Source organism: Oryctolagus cuniculus, chromosome 5 (genome assembly GCF_964237555.1).
Source record: "Oryctolagus cuniculus chromosome 5, mOryCun1.1, whole genome shotgun sequence".
Classification (NCBI taxonomy): domain Eukaryota; kingdom Metazoa; phylum Chordata; class Mammalia; order Lagomorpha; family Leporidae; genus Oryctolagus; species Oryctolagus cuniculus.
Genome location: NC_091436.1, coordinates 113,418,054 through 113,442,183, shown reverse-complemented (window position 1 = coordinate 113,442,183; position 24,130 = coordinate 113,418,054). Strand labels below are relative to the sequence as shown.

At 37.4% G+C, this 24,130-nt stretch overlaps 1 protein-coding gene across 1 annotated transcript in view; it reads right to left on the bottom strand.

The window, feature by feature from the left end:
* Positions 1 to 24,130, bottom strand: part of COL21A1 (collagen type XXI alpha 1 chain) — a 179,693-nt gene that overhangs the window by 100,701 nt on the left and 54,862 nt on the right. Inside the window, exons 4-6 of the mRNA XM_070073928.1 lie at positions 21,446 to 21,997; positions 3,343 to 3,511; positions 2,667 to 2,883 (exon numbers count right to left, since the gene is read on the bottom strand). Coding sequence (XP_069930029.1) covers positions 2,667 to 2,883; positions 3,343 to 3,511; positions 21,446 to 21,997 — 938 coding nt within the window. The remainder of the gene's footprint in view (positions 1 to 2,666; positions 2,884 to 3,342; positions 3,512 to 21,445; positions 21,998 to 24,130) is intronic.

Genomic DNA, 24,130 nt, shown 5'->3' with positions numbered 1-24,130 from the left:
TACATCAGATACTATCTTCTTTTTCTAAAACATAAGCTTCTTTCCCCAAGTTGCAAAAACAAGATGCAAAGTTCTACCAAATTTGTCTCTTCAGCATAAATTGATCATTTCTCAATTTCCATTATTACAACCAGTATTTAATGTCTTCCTTTATTTCAATGATTTCAAATGTATCTCTATTTCTGACCTCTCCCTCTTCAAGTATCCTTCATACCTCCAGGAGAATTAATCAATCCTATTAGTGTTTTGTTAAAGAAGATACTCCCTCATATTCATTCTGTATCCCTAATATATGACATAATTTAAGGACAAATTGAAAATACTGTTCATGGAAGGAAGAGGGAAAGGACAGTTTTGACCATGATACACCTGTTATCATGAGCTTTTAATGGAAACCTGTAACCAACTGAATATAAGGACCAATCCAATTTGCATGGCCACTCAGGCACTTCACCAATTGGGTTCACACCTTATACTGTAGTATGAATGTGACTTGTCCTTGAAGGTTCATGTGTTGATTGTTTTGTCCACATGTGGTTATATGAAGAGGTTGTGGAATCTTTCAGAGGCAGGAGGCCCTTAGGTCATTGGGAGCTGCCCTCATGAATGGCTAGGGAGTTTTAATGATACCATGGGATAGTTTGCACACACATACAAGAAAGAGATATTTGTTGTAAAAGAGAGCCAAGCCTCTGAACTCTCCTGTCTTGTGATATATTACTCTGCATGTGCTCTTGCCACCATGGTGCTATCTACTAAGCGGCTGACACCAGGGTGACTCAGCGTTGGCACCATGCCCTTGGACTTCTAGAATTGTGAGTTAAATAAACCTCTTTTCTTTCTAAAGTTATCCAGTGTCAGTTATTTCATTGTAGTAATGAAAACCATACTTGTACTCCTTGCTGGCCATTTGTTCCATGAAATTTATACTCCAAACACATTGGACACTGATTTTCAACCCTCCAAATAAAAATCCTGCTTTTCACTACATACATAATTAATCAATACTGAACCATTGACTTAGTATGACCTTATATCCATTCCCATCTAAATCCTCTGTAATCTTTAGTACAAAACCCATCTCATTTGTGACTATTTTCCCATTGTTTTGTGTTATTACCAATTTTCTCTGCAATATGCCCAATAATGCTTTGTACTTCTATTTTTTTTCTTTCTTTTCTTTTCTTTTCTTTTTTTTTTTTTGGACAGGCAGAGTTAGTGAGAGAAAGGTCTTCCTTTTTCCGTTGGTTCACCCCCCCAAATGGCCGCTGCAGCTGGCGCGCTGTGCAATCCAAAGCCAGGAGCCAGGTGCTTCCTCCTGGTCTCCCATGCAGGTGCAGGCCCAAGCACCTGGGCCATCCTCCACTGCACTTCCGGGCCACAGCAGAGAGCTGGGCTGGAAGAGGAGCAACCGGGACAGAACCAGCGCCCCAACGGGGACTAGAACCAGGGATACCGGTGCCACAGGTGAAGGATTAGCCTAGTGAGCTGTGGCCCCAGCCTGTACTTCTATTTAATACCAGTTTTCTTAAATATATCACTAGTAATAAGCTCCTTGAAAGTTAAACATATATCTATTCATTATCATTTCTTACATAGCTTAGCACATATTCTTTAATGACATTGACAGACAACAAAATTTTAAATTTAATATGCTTACTGAATGCAAATTATACAAATGTATATTTCTATATATAACATGTACATTTCCTGAATCAAATAATATACATTTTGTATACGGTAATTACAGTAAGAAGCAAAACTTAATTTTTTTATCATTACATCTGTATTTTGAACACATAACTTGGAAACTAAATGTTTTTGATTTATTTTATATATTTATTAATTATATATTTATATGTTAGTATAAATATATAATATGTATTATATATTAAGTATATAAATAGTTCATTTTTTAAATATATATTCCTTTTCAGGAAACAAATTACCCCTCAAGACAAGGGTAAATAATATACCAATCATGCACTTGGTATTAATGTTTAAATAGATATTTTTATCTTAATATCATGTAATACAGGGCAGTATAAAACACACCAACATAATCTATGAAGTCAATCAGACCTCTGAAGTACATTAACTCCTACAATTACCATTTACTAACCATGTGACTTTAAGGAGGAATATAATAGCCTTGAATTTAGATTACAAGTGTGAACAATAGCTTCTTCACTGAGTGATGATTTTTATTAACTGTAGCTGGTATCTAGTTGTAGGCACACAAAAGGTATTCACTCCCTTCACCCTTTGTCACCATATTAATTAAGAAACAGTCTTCCTTCTTCTGTTGCTTACCTCCCATAAGTTAATATACTTGTGGTTCTGTATGGGTGCAAACTGATGAAATCTTTACTTAGTATATACTAAACTGATCTTCTGTATATAAAGATAATTGGAAATGAATCTTGATGTGAATGGGATGGGAGAGGGAGTGGGAGATGGGATGGCTGCCAGTGGGAGAGAGGTTATGGGGAGGAAAAAGCCGCTATGATCCAAAAGTTGTACTTTGGAAATTTGTATTTATTAAATAAAAGTTAAAAAATATGAAGTCAGTACCTTTCTTTTAATAGGAAAATTATAGCCATCATTGCACCAACACACACGCTCAGTGGTGCTTTCAAGAGAATACCATTATCACGCATCTTTACCTTAACTCGAGGGTCAGTAAAAGTGATCACTTGTGAGCCATTAATTACACTGGTCGTTGTAAATAATAAGGTTTTGTCCACACCATTTAAGGTCACTGCTATTTGTGGCCTTCCATCAGTGGTTAATATTCTCCATAAATCCCACATTTTCTTGACTTTAAATCTCTGAGTGGAAACAAATACATACGATGGAGGAAGACCTTCTGGGAAAACATTGCTAGAAAAAGAAGAACACGTGTAAACTTCAAGAATTCTCAGCACATCCATAGACATATATTTTTTTTTTTTTTTTGACAGGCAGAGTGGACAGTGAGACAGAGAGACAGAGAGAAAGGTCTTCCTTTGCCGTTGGTTCACCCTCCAATGACCGCCTTGGCCGGCGTGCTGCGGCCGGCGCACCGCGCTGATCCGATGGCAGGAGTCAGGAGCCAGGTGCTTTTCCTGGTCTCCCATGGGGTGCAGGGCCCAAGCACCTGGGCCATCATCCTCCACTGCACTCCCTGGCCACAGCAGAGAGCTGGCCTGGAAGAGGGGCAACTGGGACAGAATCCAGTGCCCCAACCGGGACTAGAACCCTGTGTGCCGGCGCCGCTAGGCGGAGGATTAGCCTAGTGAGCTGCAGCGCCGGCCACATAGACATATTTTTTAAAATGTTATATGAACATACAATGTTTACCTAGTAAGTTCTGATAAATCAACTTTTGATGTTACTTCATATCCTTTTAACTTTGTTGGTGAAAGCTGAATTCTTTTCTTAACCTTTTTCTTTATATCCAAACCTAAAAGAATATCAAATCCCTTCTCATCACGAGCTGCCACAGGAATTCTGGTTGGACAGACAGATTCTATAAAACAAAAGCAATAAAATATGGTTAATCATGAGCCACTGTGACAAGCAAAATAACAATCCAGAGAGAAGCACCAGAGAATACAAGATTTACAAAGTCTATATTTGTAAATATAGGTGTATGAACACAATTTCTGTTAACACATGAAGTAGTTTAGGCATTTGAGAGTAATGTTGCAATTATCGCTTTTTCCCTTAAGAGGTGATAAAAGTAAAACAAAAATGTTAAAGTAATGTTCAATAGATTTTTATCAGGACAATGCTATGCTAAAATTTTCAATACAAGCAACTTAATAGTTAGGAAGTAGAACATTGGGACAGGATTCATGATTCTTATCAAGAATTTGCTATTAATCAGTCATGCACCTTGGATAACGCTCTTAAATGTCTTAGATCTAACAGATAAACTTTAAGATTTTTTTCTTGCATTCACAGCTTTGAAGAGGTGAAAAACATTTGTTTTTCCTAATATTCTTTCAAGTTTAGTTTATTATTTTATAACACATATCATTGGTTTTATCAAGTAAAACTTAACTTGGGCCTCATCTAATTATATGTTTATCAAGCGAACCAATTATTTCATATACTATCAATTATATTATATATTAATCACATTTATAAATAAGAATATTTCCTTTAGAACAATCATTAATATTAAAGAGCCATTTATATAATTTATAAATATATAGATAGTCTATAGTTCTCAGGGAAACTAGCATTTGAAAATATGTAGAAAATTTTTTATGGTTGAAATGCTATTAAACTCTCATACTGTAGAAATGTTACAATGTATTCAGTTTCTTCTAAGGCTCTTATATAACATGCACATTAAACATGACTGCTTATGTTTTATAGAACAGCTAACAGAATAAAACAAGAACAAATTCCACCAAACATGCCCTAAAATAATCATCCTCTTCCATAAATTAAGCAAGGAAAAGGTATTATTTTATAATACAATAAAAGTAAGGATGTAAATTTTATTAGTCTAGAATGTACAGTCACAACTTGTACCATAGAATATTATAAACAAAATAAAGTTTTGACATAAGTGAAATCAGCAGTCTTCCTGGAAAGGGGTGGTTATATTCAGGTCTTTAAAATGTTGTATTTTGAAAGGGCTCAATCAGTTACATTCTTCTCCTGGGAAGCTTGGAAATGATACAGGAACGAATGATTAGAACATGTTGGTTAGATGTGTGGTCCAATGATTTTCATGAAGTTGCTTGCTGTAATTAATGTCACTCTCCCAGCAATTCATGGCTGGGAGATTCATTCCCCAGCCTCCTTCAGGAGCAGGCCTGTCCACTGAGCTTATCATGGTCTGGAGATGAAGTCAGAACACACCAGCTCCACAGAACCCACCGATCCAAAAAGCAAAAACCAGAAGGCACTCTTCCAACTATGCCTCGTGTTATCAGACTCACTAATCAGAAAACTTACTTCTCTTTAAGTGGTAACAGTGAAAGAAGTTTAAGGAGACACCTGAAGAGTTAATCTAGTTCATCTCCATGTGAAAACAAACAGGCAGAGAACAAATATTCAAGAATAACCCTCAATTAAATAGCTTCAACCTATAAATCAACGCTGCGCTTTACTAAAGAGAAGGTATAAGATACTTAATGAAGAGCTCCAACTTTAAGACAAGATTTAGACCTGAGCCTCTCGTAACCTCCTGTGAACCTCCAAACTTATACCTGCAAGACAGACTTGTAAGGATCAAATGTGATGATATATGTGAAAGTACTTTATAACTAAAAAATCGCATGCATGCTCAAGAGATAAAGTAATTATTGCACTCATATTTTTCTATAGTAAAATCTTTCACATTGCACTCTAATCCTCAAATACAATAGAAAACAGTGTGGTACAGTTTGTAAAATCAAGAGCTATAAATTAAGAATCATAATAGGGCCAGGTTCTATAAATTCTTAGCACATCTAAAATTGGGGAAAATATTTCTACAGGGGAAGTACATTTAAATAACTATATTTCCATGTAGGAATATTTTTCCCAATTTCTCCATTTACAAGTAGTTCAGTAAGATCATTGGATATTGGAACTTATAAGAAAAATATAATGTGCTCAAATAGAATACAGTTTGTTGTGTTTGCATATGCCTGGCTATGAGAAACAGAAGAATTTAGAAATACACAATTTCACTTTAATTATCATCTGAATTTTGCACAAACTTCAGGAGAATCAATGGTAAATAATTAACTTCCCCAGTGTGTATAAAAAGTAAATAAATATATAATTTTCTAACCACACCTGAAGAAGAGATAGGAATTGGAAGTACTCACTGTAACTTGGAAGTTATAATTTAAAGTGCCAGGGAAACCAAAGACTAAAAAAGACTCAGTCAAGATCTTGTGCAATACCTAAAAAAGGTAAGTAGAATGATTTGTACAAAAAAAATTGGTTTAAAAAAATGCAGTCAGGAGCAAAGGCAAAAACAACCAACCAGAAAATCCCAGAGACTTAAATTAACAAATGGATTCCTAAACAGGCTACAGTTATTATTTCAGTTTAATGTTTAAAGACAACTCACAATAGAAATGTTTTAGGATGATCACAGATTATTTAAACTTTGGGATTTAAAGATCTAGAAATATTTACTTTTCTGTTAAAAGTGTTAATGGCATAGGTAATTCTGTTTTACTGTAATTAAAAAAACTGATTTTTTAAGTCCTGCCATGCACAGGAATACAAAAACTGCTTCTGTAGAGTCTAGACAGAGCAATCAAATATGCCCAGCTACATTTAATAGAAATACAGTAAAAACAGCAAAACCAAAGTAAATTTTCTGAACAGAGATTCTACTGCATTGATTATCGAAAAGACCACCCAACTTCACACAATGTCTTTTCTCAGAATAGATAGGGATGATCCCACCCTCTTTTTCTAGCAAATAACACTACTGACTTGAAATTTGCAAGGACTTGGAGTCCTTCACCTGAGGAAGATGTCTACAAGACACATGACTGGCAAATGGGAGAAGAGTAAGCACAGATTCTCATAACATTGCTGTCACTGTCAATGCCCCTACTTCGTTCCCTATTTCGTTTGCTTTTCATTCTTAACAGGAAACATTTTTCAAACTTTAGTTATACTTCAATTTAATCTTATGATTAGAAATACACAATTTCACTTTAATTATCATCGAATTTTGCACAAACTTCAGGAGAAACAAATCCTTCTGTTCGAGCCTTGGTATGTTTGAATTTGTTTAATCAGATATATAACCAAGTTGACTAATGTGTCCCTGCTTTTTGAAGACACACTGATCATAGTATTTCTTTTTTAACTTTTATTTAGTAGATATAAATTTTCAAAGTACAGTTTATGGATTACAATGCCCCCCCCATAACTTCCCTCCCATCCGCAACCCTCCAAACTCCCACTCCCTCTCCTATTCCGTTCACATCAAGATTCATTTTCAATTATCCTTATATACAGAAGATCAACTTAGTATATACTAAGTATAGATTTCAACAGTTTGCACTCACACAGAAACACAAAGTGTAAAATACTGCTTGAGTACTAGTTATAGCATTAATTCACATTGAACAACACATTAAGGACAGAGATCCTAAGTAAGTACACAGCGACTCCTGTTGATTTAACAATTGACACTCTTGTTTATGGCATCAGTATTCACCCTAGGCTCTTGTCATGAGTTGCCAAGGCCATGGAAGCCTTTTGAATTCGCCAACTCCGATCTTATTTATAAAGGTCATAGTCAAAGTGGAAGTTCTCTCCTCCCTTCAGAGAAAGGTATCCCTGCCAACCATGTGAGAGACCCAGAAGAAGCTCCTGGCTGCTGGCTTCAGACTGGCCTAGCTCTGACTGTTGGCAGCCATCTGGGGAGTGAACCAGCAGATGGAGCATCTTTATCTATGTAACTCTGCCTTTCAAATAAATAAATAAATCTTAAAAGAAAAAAAAAAAAAAAACATGAGAGCTCAACTATAGCCCACCTCCACAGAAATCTCCATCATTCTAGCCATAGCTCCTGATATGTGCACCTTACCCTTTGAGACTTCTGTTAAAATAAAAGTAGAAATGAGTAAGACATGGCAATTTTCCAGGACATTTTAAACAAGTATAAGTTTGAATTAGATAACCAAATTATCTAGCAATCTACAACCATAATACAATGTACAAGTCATTTTTCATATGAGGAAAAGGGATTCAGAAAAAAATGCTGATCATCATTTCAAGTTAAAGAACACCATGGTGAAGAGCATGGGAGAAACGCACTTGAGTTTTAGGAAATAAAGGACACCAAATGACCACCTAAGCAGGCAGTGTGCTCTCTATCTCTCCATCTCTCCCTCCCCCACTCTACCTCTCTGCTTCCTCCTCTATTTCTCAATCTTTCTCATTTGTCATGAGAGAGTGTTCTATCAGTGTGAAAACCAGACATTTTACCATAAACATCTGGCTTCAAAATGGAAAAAAACAACTAATCCAGCCACATACCAAACATAGAAATAATTTTATCTTTCTTGAAGGTTCTAAAAGACAAATGTTATTAGGTATGCTAGATACATATAAAGATAATTTGAATAAAGTTTTAACATATGCTAGGAAATTACCCATCTAGTCTAACCATCTCACTTCATATAATGGGAAACTGAGGCTCACTTAGAAAGGCTAAGCATAAAGTTGCACAGCTAAGAAATGAGATCAGACCTGTCTTCTGTCATCTAACCCTCTGGAGCAATATCATATATGTCTCTCAAGAAATATATAAATTTCCAGAATTATCCAAAAGTCAACATAGCTGTTAAGTGGAACAGTAAGCAGTCTGTTCCCTGCTCTCCAAATACTTTCACCTATCACAAGCAAGTTCAAAACACTTGAATCAAGATCTGGGCCAAGAAACCCAGTTATTCCAGCCACAGACTGTTGGAACCCCCTGGAGATTCCTAATGAAAGTAACTTTCAGGAGCAAGAGAAGACCAGAAATTAAATTTGTGGGGAGCAACCCGGACTGGACTGAGTTACTGGAATTAAGACTTATTCTATGCATCTGCTCTCCCACAATATGGCGCTGAGAAGGGAGAGACGGCTTCTGCACAGCTGCCTCCAGTTCAACCAATAAACAGCAGGACCTGCTCCTGATTGGAGGAGAGCAGCGTACTCGGCGTGTGGGCAGCCGAGTTAGGATTGGCGGAGGAGGACTATAAAGGAGGAGAGAGACACCATGCACCAGGAACATCTAAGGGGAACATCTATCTGAAGGAACACCTGTGCAGCCCCCGAGAGAGCCGGCCGGCCGTGTGCCGCTCCCCCGCAGAAGTGGGGAAGGTGGCAGGGGGAACCGCCCTTCCACGGAGGTGGAAGGGACGGTAGCCAACCCGGGAAGAACCAGCAGCAAACCCGGGGAGGGCCGAGCAGACGAAAGAACAGCGCAGGGTCCTGTGTCGTTCCTCCACAAAGAGGGGGAGTGACAAAATTCTTTCTTCTTCCTCACTCTGTTCCACCGGTCTCAAGCTTGGTTGACCCAATAAATGCAGAAGTGACATTAGAAATGCGAGAATAATAGGAATAGGATGGCAATGATAGGAAGTGCCCACCAATGTTGCCTCAAAGAAATATCAAACTAACAATAAAACAGGGACAAAAACACCTTCGTCAGAACTACCGAATCAAGTTGATATTGCAAATCTTGGGAGAACACAAGGCCAAGAACAGCCACACTGAAATTGGTTAAACATAGAATGGCAGATGTCCTAAACAGCACTCTGGCCTCAGAATCATCCCTTGAGGCATTTGGATCTGGCTGAAGAGCTCATGAGAGTATTTTAGTCATGGAAAGCCATGACTATGACATTGTCTAAATATGATCAGAGTCGGTGAACTTAAAAGGCTTCCATAGCCTTTGGCAGCTCATGACAAGAGCCTAGGGTGATTACTGATGCCATAAACAAAAGTGTCAATTGTTAAATCAACAGGAGTCACTGTGCACTTACTCCTCATGTAGAATCTCTGTCCTTAACGTGTTGTACAATGTGTATTAATGCTATAACTAGTACTCAAACAGTATTTTACACTTTATGTTTTTGTGTAGGTGCACACTGTTGAAATCTTTACTTACTATATACTAAATTGATCTTCTGTATATAAAGAAAATTGAAAATGAATCTTAAAGCGAATGGAATGGGAGAGGGAGCAGGAGATGGGAGGGTTGCGGGTGGGAGGGAAGTTATGGGGGGAAAAAGCCATTGTAATCCATAAGCTGTACTTTGGAAATTTATATTTATTAAATGTTAAAAATTTTTTTCATTGTACCCAAGTCAGGTTATTCTTGAAAGTGGCACAGATCATATTAAGATAGTCAAAAATGAATCTTGATGTGAATGGAAGGGGAGAGGGAGTGGGAAAGGGGAGGGTTGTGGGTGGGAGGGACGGTATGGGGGGGAAGCCATTGTAATCCATAAGTCGTACTTTGGAAATTTATATGCATTAAATAAAAGTTAAAAAAAAAATTCTAAAAAAAAAAAAAGAAAACCTCTCTCTCTCTCTCTCTTTCTGCATCCCCTTTTTTTTCTGTGTAACTCTGACTTTCAAGTAAATAAATAAAAATCTAAAAAAAGGTGTCTTTTATGACCAAAAAAAAAAAAAAAAAAAGTGGCACAGATCAAAGCCAAGCATGAAGGTCTCAGTGCACAACTTCTCCCTTGAAAAATGAACTAGTACTGAAACAGTATTTTACACTTTGTGTTTCTGTGTGGATGCAAACTGATGAAATCTTTACTTAATATATATTGAATTGATCTTCTGTATATAAAGATAATTGAAAATGAATCTTGATGTGAATGGAATGGGAGAGGGAGCAGGAGATGGGAGGGATGTGAGTGGGAGGGAAATTATGGGGGGGGAGCCATTGTAATCCATTAACTGTACTTTAAAAATTTATGTTTACTAAATAAAAAATTTAAAAAAAATTTTAAAAATGGAATATGCATCTAATGCTCTGACTTTTCAAAGCACTGCCTGAATTATGAGTATGTGTCTTACAACCTGGGGGCTCTTGAGAACTAAGAAGAGAAGAATGTGGTTGGTAGTGTATGGCACAATTCTGTGCAGACAGTAAAAGGTACAGAACTTAAGGCTTCTCCCTCCAGAGGAAGGGAGAGGAATAAACCATGTATCTGCTGCTTTGGCTTTTTGAAGTGCTTCCCACAGGACAGTTTATGTGCCTTACCTGAATAGGGGCACTGATAGGGAACCAGTATAGATGGATGATTGTAGTGGAATGAGAAAGCCATGCCAAGATGGCCACTGGCAAGCGAGCATCAGTTACTCAGGAATGGCTTTGAAACCCACCTGGCAACAGAAACTGCCTGGCAACAGGCTGTGATTGGATGGCTTTGGAAACTGCCTGGCAACAGGCTGTAATTGGTAGGGGCATAGACCGTCCCTTGACCAAATTGGCTGGCCTTGGCTAGATAAGATGTTGTACCAACTGAAATAAACGAGTCTGCAGGCTGCTCACCTCAGGCCTGCTTTCACCCGACTCCTGGAGTCTGTGTGGTGACTCTGCGCCTCTTGTCCCCCCCCCCCCCCCACGCTCCTCCTCTCAGAAACGAATCCACTGCAACATTGTTGAGAAATCAACTGCAACAGATGATGGTTTTCTGCTTTGAACAAGAGAGAGGGTGGTAGTTTGTGCTAGAACTAGAGAATTTACAGTGGCATAGACAGACACCAGGGGAAGCAAGAGAATATGAGTTTCTGAAAAAATAATTCAGCAAATCACTCTAATTGAGAAACTGCATGAACAGACCAACAAAAGTTTCATCCCATCATAAAAAGGTGTAAGTAGCCCTTCATAATCTCTCACCAGATAATTGGTGAGGGTCTTTCCTTACATGCAACAATTCTGTGAAAACTGGGGAAGAGACTGTTTCTTCCAAACACTTGGACACAAAAAAAACTAAAAACACACAAAGAAATAGAGAAACATGGCTCAATTAAAAGAACAAAATACATCTTCAGGTATCAACTATAAAGAACAGGAGTACATTAATTAAGTGACAATGAAAATAACTATCATGAAGAAGCTCAAGAAAATAAGGGATGAACATCAACATAGATATAGAAAATATAAACAGAAACTAAACAGATATATGAAGCTACTTCAAAAAAATTCATGGAAAATACAGTTAAATGAAAAGTTCCAGTGCAAAAAGTTTGAAAACCATGCACATGAAGGGTCTTCATAAAGTTCATTTAAAATGTATATTACAGAAAAACAATGCATTATTTTCAAATTATTTTGTACCAAAATAAATAGTCTGTTAATTCTACTGTTCCAAAGCTTTTTGAAGCTCATATTGGAGTTGGGGAATACAATAAATGAACTGAGACTCTCTACAGGAGTTCAACAGCAGACTTGAATAGTCATAAGAAAAAGAAATAGAAAATTCAAGGATAGGTAATTGAAATAATATAGTCAAAGGTCCAAAAATGGGTTCAGACTGCAGCATAGAAAATTAAAGCCTCTGTCTGCAGTGTCACCATCCAGTATGAGTGCCAGTTTACATCCCAGATGCTGCAGTTCCCATCTAGCTCCCTGCTAATGTGCCTAGGAAAGCAGCCCAAGTACTTGGGTGCCTACACCCATGTGGGAAACTAAGAGGGGGCTCCTGGTTTCTGGCTTCAGCCTGGACCAGCCCCAGCCATTGTGGCCATCTGGAGAAGGAATCAGCAGACAATTGGAAGATTTCTCCCCTCTCCCCTCTTCCATCTCCCTCTCTCCCTTTCTCTGTCTTTCAAATAAATAAATCTTTTTTAAAAAGTCCAAAAAGACAAGGAATGAGAAAGGATGAGGAAAGCCTAAAGGGATAAGCAGACCAATATAAGCATGGGAGAATCAGATGGAGAGCATGGTGAAAAGCAAACAAAATTAAGTTGAATAATGGCTGAAAACTTTTAAAATCTAGGTAAGGAAATGGACGTCAAGAATCATGAAATCAAATTAATTCAAACTAAATTACACCCAGAAAAGTCTATACAAAGACATATTATAGTCAAATTATCAAAAATTCAGAGACAAAGAAAATTTAGAAAGCAGCAAAAAATAGTGATTTGTCACAGAAAACAGGCCTTCCATAAGATTTCTCAGAGAAATAGAAATTTCAAGCCGAAAACAATCAGGATCATATATCCAAAGTGTTGAAAGGAAAAAACAAACAAACAAAATCTGCCAACCAAGAATGGACAACAAAACTATCCTTCACAAATGAAGGAGATGAGGGCTGGTGCCCTGGCTCACTTGGTTAATCCTCTGCCTGCAGCGTCAGCATCCCATATGGCTGCAGGGTTCTAGTCCTGGTTGCTCCTCTTCCAGTCTAGCACTCTGCTCTGTCCTGGGAGTGCAGTGGAGGATGGCCCAAGTGCTTGGGCCCTGCACCCACATGGGAGACCAGGAGAAAGCACCTGGCTCCTGGCTTCAGATCGGTGTAGTTCCGGCCGTAGCGGCCATTTAGGGGGTGAACCAACGGAAGGAAGACTTTTCTTTCTGTCTCTCTCTCTCTCTCACTGTCTAATTCTGCCTGTCAAATAAAAAAAATGAAGGAGATGAGAAAGCTTAAAAGCTGAAGAGATCATTACCACTGTACCTGCCTTACAAGAACACTAAGGAAATCCCTCAAGTTGAAATGAAAGGACACTGAACAGCAACATAAAAGTATTAAAAATACTGCTAAATGAAATGCATAGATAAATACAGAATAATATAGTGATGTGGTGGTGGTACTATATCACTTACTTCTGGTATAGAAATTAAAATTAGGGGCCAGCTTTGTGGTAAGCCACTGCCTGCAATGCTGGCATCCAGAAGCAGAGGAATATGGCCCAAGGGCTTGGGCCCTTGCAACCCAAATGGGACACCTGGAAGAATCTCCTGACTCCTGGCTTCAGCCTGACCCATCCCTGGTGATTGTAGCCATCTGAACAGTGAACCAGTGGGTAGAAGATATCTATCTCTTTCTTTCTCTCTCTCTCATTTCCCTCTCTGTACCTCTGACTTTCAAATAAATACATCTTTTAAAAAAGAAATTAAAATTATAAATATATGTATGGATATACAACAAAGAACATGCATTTTTTGACATCAATAACATAAAATGTAGGGAAGGAGTAAAAATATAAAGTAATGGTATGTAATTGAAGTTAAGTGCTATCAGTCTACAATAAATGGTTATAACCATATAATGCATTATGTAGCCACCCATGGTAACCACAAAGAAAATATCCATGTAATATATACAAAATAAAATGAGAAAGTAATCAAAGTACATCACCAGAAAATATCAATGAAACATAAAGAAAGCAAGCAAAATACGAAAAGAAGTACATAAAAGCTGTAAAAAAAGAATCAACAAAATGACAATAGTCATTTCCTCTCGAAAAAATGTTTTGATACTCAAATCCAATAAATGATCCAACTATCACACTCTTGGGAATATATCCAAAGGAAATGAAATCAGCATATGTAAGAGATACAACTGCAGTCCTATGTTTATAACAGCTTAATTTAAAATAACAAAGATATGGAATCAACCTAGATGTCCATCAACTAATGATTGGATAAATAAAATGTGGTACACATATAATACAGAATATTATAAAAATAAGAAGTAAATCCTGACATTTGCAACAAAATGGATGGAACTGGAGATCACTGTGCTAAAAGAAATAAGCCAGGTCTAGAAAGATCAATAACTCATTTTCTCTTATTTGTGAAACTTAATACATAGAAAGTGTATAAAAATCTTGTGGATGTCATATCATGTGGTATTTAGTTATAAATATTGCTTCACTGAGTAAATGACAATACACTCTTCTTTTTCTACATTATGATCATTGTCAAGAATCTCTCACTCTGTGAAAACTATATCTGTTTTCAAGAAAAAAATAGTATGCATGTACATTATGGCTATATTTGAAGTGAATATGGAAGAATGTTAAAAATAACTATAAAATAAATAAAAGAAAAATTAAAAATAAAAAACACTCCTATCCTCTACCTTCTCTTTGAATTGTTTTTCTATATGGCATTTAGCATGAGCTGATTTTTTTTTTACTATTTAGTTTTATTACATTTTTTTCTTCCTGTCACCTAAACAAAAATGTAAATTTCATGAAAAGAAGGACTTCCATCAGTTTTGTTCATTCTTTTAGCCTCAATGCCTAATATAAATTCTGGCATGTGGCAAGAATTCAATAAAAATTGTTGAATGAAAAATGATTACAACATACGTCAATGAAAAGAGAACAGAAAAAATAAACAAAGAACCAGGGCTGTAGCATAGTAGGCTAAGCCTCTGCCTGAGGCGCCAGCTTCTAATATGGGCACCAGTTTGAGTACCAGCTGCTCCTCTCCCAATACAGCTCTCTACTATGACCTGAGAAAGCAGTAGAAGATGGCTCATGTGCTTGGGCCCTTGCACACATGTGGGAGACCCAGAAGAAGCTCCTGTCTCCTTGCTTCAGATGGGTTGTGTCTCCTTTCTATCTGTAACTCTACTTTTCAAATAAATAAATAAAATCTTTTAAAAAGAAAAAAGAATCAAAACTATTGAATTTTTTTTGAAACATCAACAAAATTGGCAACTCTAATATAGATTAAGAAAAATGAAGGCAGACTCAAATTCAGAAATGAAAGGCAGAGAAAACACAACAGATATAACAGAAGTAAAATGGATTAAAACAAACAACTGCAAACAACTTCACTGTTATACCAAGAAACTGGAAAATAGAGAATTTATATATGTCCAGTAGAGATGCAGAATCGGTAATCATAAATCTCTCAACAGGGGCTAGTGTTGTTGTGTATTGGGGTTACCTGCAATGCCAGCCTCCCATATGGGTCAAAGCCTGGCTGCTTCACTTCAGATCCAGCACTTTGCAAATATACCTGGAAAGGCAGCAGGAGATGCCCAAGTGCTTGGGCCCCTGACACCTATATGGGAGAGCCAAAGCTCCTGGCTCCTGGTTTCGGTCTGGCCTAGCCCCAGCCACTGCAGTCATTTGGGAAGTGAACCAACAGATGGAGAATTGATCTCTCTCTTTCAGCCACTCTACCTCTCTTTCTCTGAACTCTGCCTTTCAAATAAATAAAATCTCTTTTAAAAAGTTCAACTCTTAAAACAGACAAACAAACAAAAAAACTCTCAACAAAGAAAATCTAAGAACGAGTTGGCTTTACTGGTAAATTCTAGCAAACAACTGAAAAAATACTATCCTAATCTATCTAAAAATCTTGCAAAATAATAGAGGAGGAAACAATTCCAAATGTGTTTTTATGATACCAGAAATATCTTGATATCAAAGAGAGAAACACTAAAAGAAGAAAAATAAAGGTCAATATATCTCATAAACACAGATGTTAAAAATTCCACCACAAGATGAATTCAATACCACATCAAAAGGAACATACACTGTGATCAAGCGAGATTTATTTCCAGAATACAAGGATGATTCCACAAATCAAAATCAATCATGATATAACTCATCAACACAATAAAGGATAAAAATAAGAGATACCTAAAATGCAGAAAAAGCAACTCACAAAATTTGATTCCAACTCATTGTAAAGAATATTAACTAATGGGAATGGAAGGACTGCACCTCACAAAATGGACATCATATATGAAAAGCCCACAACTAAAATCATATTCAGGGCCAGCGCCGCGGCTCAATAGGCTAATCTTCCGCCTTGTGGCGCCGGCACACCGGGTTCTAGTCCTGGTTGGGGCGCCGGATTCTGTCCCGGTTGCCCCTCTTCCAGGCCAGCTCTCTGCTGTGGCCAGGGAGTGCAGTGGAGGATGGCCCAGGTGCTTGGGCCCTGCACCCCATGGGAGACCAGGAAAAGCACCTGGCTCCTGGCTCCTGCCATCGGATCAGCACAGTGCGCCGGCCGCAGTGCGCTGGCCGCGGCGGCCATTGGAGGGTGAACCAACGGCAAAGGAAGACCTTTCTCTCTGTCTCTCTCTCTCACTGTCCACTCTGCCTGTCAAAATAAATAAATAAATAAAATCATATTCGGGGTGAAAAACTGAAATATTTTCCTCTAAAATCTTGAACATGACGAGAATGTACAGTTTCACTACTTATAATCAAATCAGTACTATACAGAGAAATTAGGCATATGATAAAGAAATAAAAACATTCGAACTGAAAAATCAAAGAAGTAAAATTCTCTTTTTTGAAGATGAGATAATCTTATATACTGAAAATGACACACACGCACACACACACGTACACACAAACACACACACATATTGTACATCAGCTTTGGTAGCATGAACATCTTAATATAGAAAAACATTTTATCTGTAAACATGGTATGGTTCTGTTTATTTGTACCTTTGATTTCTTTTAGTAATCACCATTATAATTTCAATGACAACTTTTCAGAAATAGAAAACATCGCAAAATTCACGTGGAACCACAAAGGACCATGAATAGTCAAAATATATTGAGAAACAAGAGCAAAGCTGGAGACCTCATATTTCCTGGTTTTAAGACTTAGATATAGGTAAATGTTTGCTAGTCATGTCTTTTTTTTTTTTTTTTTTTTTTTTTTTGACAGGCAGAATAGACAGTGAGAGAGAGAGAGAGAGAAAGGTCTTCCTTTTCTGTTGGTTCACCCTCCAATGGCTGCTGCAGCCGGCGCACCACACTGATCCAAAGCCAGGATCCAGGTGCTTCTCCTGGTCTCCCATGCAGGTGCAGGACCCAAGCACTTGGGCCATCCTCCACTGCACTCCCGGGCCACAGCAGAGAGCTGGACTGGAAGAGGAGCAACCGGGACAGAATCCGGCGCCCCGACTGGGACTAGAACCTGGTGTTCCGGCGCCGCAAGCGGAGGATTAGCCTATTGAGCCATGTCCCTGGCCAGTCATATGTCTTAGAAGTGGTTACTACCCAAAATAAACACAAGACTCATTGGGTAAATGTCTTGAAGGAATATTTATCTAAAAGACACACAAAAGGCCAACAAACATATGGAAAGATGGTCAGCATCACTAATCAACAAGGAACTGAAATCAAAACCACAATGAAGCATCACCTCATACAGTAGAGCAGCCATTATATTAAAAATCAGAAACCAAAAATAAGCTTTGTCAAGGATGTAGAGAAATTAAAACTCTTATGCACTGTTGCTGAGAAAACAAACTGATACAGCTGATGTGAAAAGCACTATGAAGTTTCCTCAAAACATTAAAAATATAAATAACACATTATATAGCAATCCTACTTATGAGTATTTATCAAAGAGTTTAAAATAGAACATGAAAATAGATGTATTTGTTAATATTCATTACAGCAATACTCAAACTGTGAAAACAATCTAAATGTCCAAGTATGTATAAACTGATAAGAAAATTGAAGTACACAGATGAAATAAAATTTAGCTATAAAAAGAAGGAAAGCCTGTCATATAAGATACCATGGATAAACATTGAAGCTATTATACTAACTGAAATAAGCAAATCACAGAGGAACCGATACTGCAAGGCACTACTTTAGTAGTCAAATTCATCAAAGCAGAATGGAATGATGGTTGGTAGTGGCTGTGGGAAGGAGGAATGGAGAGTATTTTTACAATGATTATATACAGTTTCAGTTGAGTAAGATGAAAAGTCCTGAAGAGCTGATGTGTAACACAGCATTATAATGCAAAACCTGCACCCTTAAAAATTTGTTAAGAGGATAGATCTCCTGGTACACGCTTTTTACAAAAAGCGGGGGGAAGAGGAGGAGGGCACTACAGAGGAGAAGGACAAGAAGGAGAAATAGTTGTGGTAATTTTAACAAGAGGCTTCCAGACACATAAATAAAGAAACCATTGCCCATCACAAAATTAATGGTCCTAACATAAGGAAAATATTGGAGATAATTCTCCTAGGGAAACTGTAAGTCCATGAAGATGAAATAAACTGGAAACAAAGGTAAACAACATTGTGTTCATTGTGATTCGGACCAGCAGTGTATAAAAGTAAATAATATTGCAAAATAGTCATTTTATATGGTAAGCATTTCAAATAGAAGTTAACCATTTGTCAAAAAAAGTGAAGTTGTCAATTGATTCAAACACAAATTATATGATTTGATTACACAATATGATGCATCAATTTAGTACAATAATTATACTTTAATATGGCATAAAAGTAAAATGTAAAAATACATGTATTCCATAAATATAATTACAAAAACCACATTTTAAAAGATAGCTGTTGTACAGCTTAAGTAAACTGAATAAACACAGAAATTATTTACATTCTTTGAGCGTGGATGAAGAAATATTTGGAAGGATTTCAAATTTGATTTTTTTCCTACAGATTGTAGATTTACCCCTTTTAAGTGAAGCTGTTCATTCATGTCTAATCAGTATTTTCATAATATAATGCACTACCCAAAACACATATCCAAAATAAGTCACTGAAGCAAACACTGAACAAGTATATTTAATCAGCTAACCTATTTTTGAATACAAATGAGTAAGTGAATTTCTTCAGGAAAATTCTATGTTGATAATGAAATACATGGCTTTAAAAATCAAAGAATTCTGGGGCCAGTGCCGTGGCACAGTAGGTTAATCCTCCGCCTGAGGTGCCTACATCCCATATGGGCACTGGTTCAAGGCCTGGATGCTCCTCTTCCAGTCCAGCTCTCTGCTGTGGCCTGGGAAAGCAGTGGAGGATGGCCCAAGTGCTTGGGCCTCTGCTCCCATGTGGGAGACCAGGAAGAAGCGCTTGGCTCTTGGCTTCGGATCAGCGTAGCTCCTGCCGTTGTGGCCATTTGGGGAGTGAACCAGTGGAAGAAAGACCTTTCTCTCTGTCTCTCCCTCTCACTGTAACTCTACCTCTCAAATAAATAAAATCTTTCAAAAAAAAAATCAAAGAATTCTAACCAATCTGACAAAATAATAGAAAGCTAAATCCATCTGGCCTGTTCAGCATGACAAAAGTCAATTCAGTCTTTCTGTTAGTCACTCATGAAAAAACACAAGTGTGTATTTGCACTTGTTACAGTACTTTTCATTAAAGTTTGATTAAAGAAGCTGCCTAATTTTCTATACTTTCTTAAGTAAGTATTCTAAATAAACTCTAAAATGCTTTTCTCTTTTTCCTGAAACAATTTTTTTTAAAAAGAGTTAATTAATGGTACAATTTTTTTCTTCATCCACAAACAGAGGAATGTTAACCAAATGTAAACTAACATACTTCTGGAGTTTTTGTAGGTAAAGCAGAAAATGAAGTCATTTAATAAATATTATTTTCATTTTACATGAATATTACATTCAACTAGAATATATTAAATGCTTATAATATTACAAATAAAAGACATGAACAAATTATTGTTCCACATAATCTCGAACATAGAATATCTATTTCCTGACAAGATTAACAGTGACCAAAAATTGGAGCTTTTGTCATAACATGTACTTATAATCAACAAGAAGTTAGATTTTGTGGATTAATATATACATAATTAATACCCTTATTTTTTCAAGTGTTCTTTAAAAGAGAATTTAAGCTTTTCCTTTTTTAAAAAATGTAATTGAGGGGCAGAGAGACAGAGAACGAAAGAGAAAGTGAGAGAGGACTTGTATTTGCTGGTTGACTCCCCAAATGTCCACAATGCCAAAAACCCAGTCCAAGGCTCTCAGAAGACAGCATGGGCCCCATCACTGCTGTCTCCAGAGTCTGCATTGGTGCAGAGCTGGGAATCAAACTCAGGTACCCAATGTGAGCATCTTAATTGCCAGGCCAAACACCCACCCCCTTTAAGTCTATCAGTGTAATTTTTAGCACTTTCCCAAATCTTTTAAAATGTCAGTAATTTGATATTCATTTGCTAAAAACTATTCTCTTTCAGAATTGTATACAAGAATATTTGATATTGTTATTTATAGTAATAAAATTTAGAAATAAACCATATGTATTAAATTTGAAATTGTTAAATTAATTACAGTAGCAAATTGTTATCATATTTGTAAGAGTATGGCAATTATATATCTATACACAATGAGGTATATAAAAATTAGAGTATGAAATTGTATAGCAAGGTACTTCTAAAAGTTCATGATGGGCTGACATTGTGGCATAGCAGGTAAGGCTGCCTCCTGCGACTCTGCATCCCAATGAGCACTAATTCATGTTCCAGCTGCTCCACTTCCAATCCAGCTCCCTGCTAGTGGCCTGGAAAAAAGCAGCAGCAGCAAGTCACAGTGCTTGGGTTTTTGTCACCCACATGGGAGACCTGGATAAAGCTCCTGGTTCCTGGCTTCTGCGGCCATCTGGGAAGTGAACCAATAGATGGAAGCTCATTCTCTCTCTGTCTCTCTCATTCTCTCTATCTCTCTCTCTGTGTTTCTCTGACTTTCAAATAAATAAATGTCATTAAAAATTCATGGAAAATGAAGTTATAAGTTTATTCTGGTCAAAAAATTGAAATCTATGCATAATTTTTAAATAATGCATATTTTTTCACAGATCTCTGAAGACTCCTCATATGCTGATTTAGGCAAAATAAATAAATTCTAAGACACACAGAGGGCAGAAACAGCAAAAAGACTACTGTAAAAAATATGTAAAACCTCAGTAACAGGAATGATATGATTATGTGTGGTTTAGTTTTATGCATCTTTACATTCTACCATCTTCATAATAGATGTTCTATACATTAAAGGAAATGTTGTGATTTCTATATGCAGATTATATAAAAACAATTATTCCTAAAAACAAAATTTATCCAGAATAAATCCAACATTAAAATGTGTGCTCACCTCAATTCCAATATCATAAATATTTTGACATTAAATGAAATTATACCAGAGTTTATGAGCAGATAATACCAAAAAGAAATGAATCATTAATTGCTGCCAAATCACAGGAAGACTTACCTTCACAAAGTTTCTGCTTCATCACTTCCCTTATTTTGGATATTGCAATGTAGTCCTCCACATAAAACACATAAGTAGATGAAGGCTTGTTGGCTATGGCTCTCAGTTCTGCATCCTCTGTTTCGGAACCAACACCGATGGCAAATAATGTTATTTTACTGTCTCTCGCTGCTTCTGCTGCATCCTTAACTTCATCTTGGGATTTACCATCTGTAAGTACCACTGCTATCTTTGTCAGAAATCGTGAGGACTTGGCAAAAAGGTAATCAAGTGCGAACTGGATGGCCTTTCCAGTCCTGGTGTTTCCTCCTAAGTAGTGTATGGATTCCACTGCTGCTATCAAATTCTCTCCTGAATCATAGCTGCCCAGGGGAATCTCCAGCACGGGGTAGTCGCTATACTGGACCACTCCAACTTGAATGAACTTTGGTCCTATGTCAAAGTTTTTTGTGATGTTGACAAGCCACTTTTTCACTATTTCAAAGTTTTCTGGGCCAACGCTGTAGGAACCATCTAAGATGAAAACTAAATCTGTAGGAGCAGTACGACAACCTAAGTGAAAAAGAAAACCACCAGAAAATATTTATTATACACAAAGGAAAGAGTAAGAGGCTTTAAATAATGTTCAGGTATAAAATCAAATCATGTGTGGGTATTTGGCTCAGTGGTTAAGACACTGGTTGAGACATCTGAGTCCCATATTGGCGTGCCTGGATTTGATCAATACTTGCCCCTGGATCCTGACTGTAGCTTCCGGACAGTGCAGGTGCTGGGAGGTAGCAGATAATTGCTCAAGTAATTGCGACTCTGCTACCCCATGGGAGACCTGAATTGTGTACCTGACTCTCTTATAGGTCTTTGGAGAGTAAACCCGTGCATTGGAGTACTCTCTCTCATATTAGCAAGTGAGTGAGTGGGTGAGTGGGTGAGTGGGTGTGGGTGTGCATGTGTGTGTGTGTGTCTCAAATAAATAAATATATGTATATAAATATATTTATATGTATATACTTTAAAGTTCTTAGAAAATGAAATTACAAGTTGATGTTTGGATAGGTGTTTGGCCTGTCAGTTAAGCCTCCAGTTAGGATGCCAGTGTCCCACATCAGAGCCCTTGGGTTCAATTCCCAGCTCCATCTCCTGACTCCAGCTTCCTGCCAATATAGAACCTAGGAGGGAGCAGTGATGCCTCAAGTAGTTGGATCCCTGCCATATACACGGTAAATATGAGTTAAGGTCTCAGCTTCCAGCTCCTTGCCTCTGCCCCTCAGTTGTGGTGGGCCTCTGAGGAGTGATCCAGCTGATGGGAGTGCTCACTCTGTTTTTCTCCCTATCTCCATCTCATAAATAAATAAATAAATAACTTTCTTACAGGATAAGTTTATTTTGGTGCAAAAATTGTTGAAACACATTCATTGCTTTTCTTAATATATGTTTCCTATAAACTTAAAATACATTTGTACAAACCAATGAATAAGGAGAAAAAATTAAAAACAAATTTCCTGGGTCAGTGCTGTGGTAGTGGGCAAAGTTGCCACCTGCAGTGCCAGCATCCCATATGAGCACCAGTTTGAATCCCGGCTGCTCCGCTTCTAATTCACCTCTCTGCTATGGCCCGGGAAAGCAGTGGAGGATGGTACAAGTACTTGGGCCCTTGCACCCATGTGAGAGACCTAGAAGAAGCTCCTGGGTTCCGGGCTTCGGATTGGTGCAGCTCCAGCCATTGCAGCCATCTGGGGAATGAACCAGGGGATGGAAGACCTCTGTGTGTGTGTGTGTGTGTGTGTGCATGTGTGTGGGTATATATATAATATTATATATGGATATATATTATAAATGGATATATATCTGCCTCTCTGTAACTCTGCCTTTGAAATACATAAATCTTAAAAACAAACAAATTTCCTGCCAACTTCGACTCAACAGCTCTTCATATAGTTGATAAAAGTTAAATAAGACAATCACCAAAGCAGCCAATTGTTTTCATTACATCCAAGATCAGTTTCTGAGGGTCTGATCTCACATTTTCAGCTACTACTTTAATCAAAACAACACTTATGCAGAGTTAATATAACTTCAAGGTTATAAATCTTTTTCTCTCAAAAATAGATTTTTGTTTTTAGATAACAAAAGAAATACAGGTAATCAGCACATCGTAGAGTTCTATCAGGAACAAAAAAGACTATTTTTGATATAAATTATACCTGGATATGTTATAAACATTTGTAGAAAAAGAATAAAATTTTGTTAAATATCTTGTCTACAGCATACACAGCATGTCTCTAGCCCTATTTCATTCTCCTAGTATATGTATAATGGATATATACTTTATGCCTGATAGTATGCTAGGTACTGTGTGCAAAGACACATAAGAATCTCAATAAAGCTCATAGTCTAATAACACAGAAAACTGGCTGGTGAGAGAAAGTACAGAGTACCGTAAGAGCACTTCAGAGGGAGGAAAGGTTTTACGGACAAGTGAAGAGACAACCTGAGATCCAAAAGGAGAACTTCAACCAGGTCATGGGGAGGACAAATTCCAGTCAAAGGGAACAGCAAGCACAAAGCCCAGAGATAAGAGACAGACACAGACCCTGACAGACAGTTTTATTTGCTTGGGGAATCGCACGTTTGGAATGGCAGAGACTGTGTGTGGGAAGGAGCAGCTGTATCTGGCTTCTCCTATTC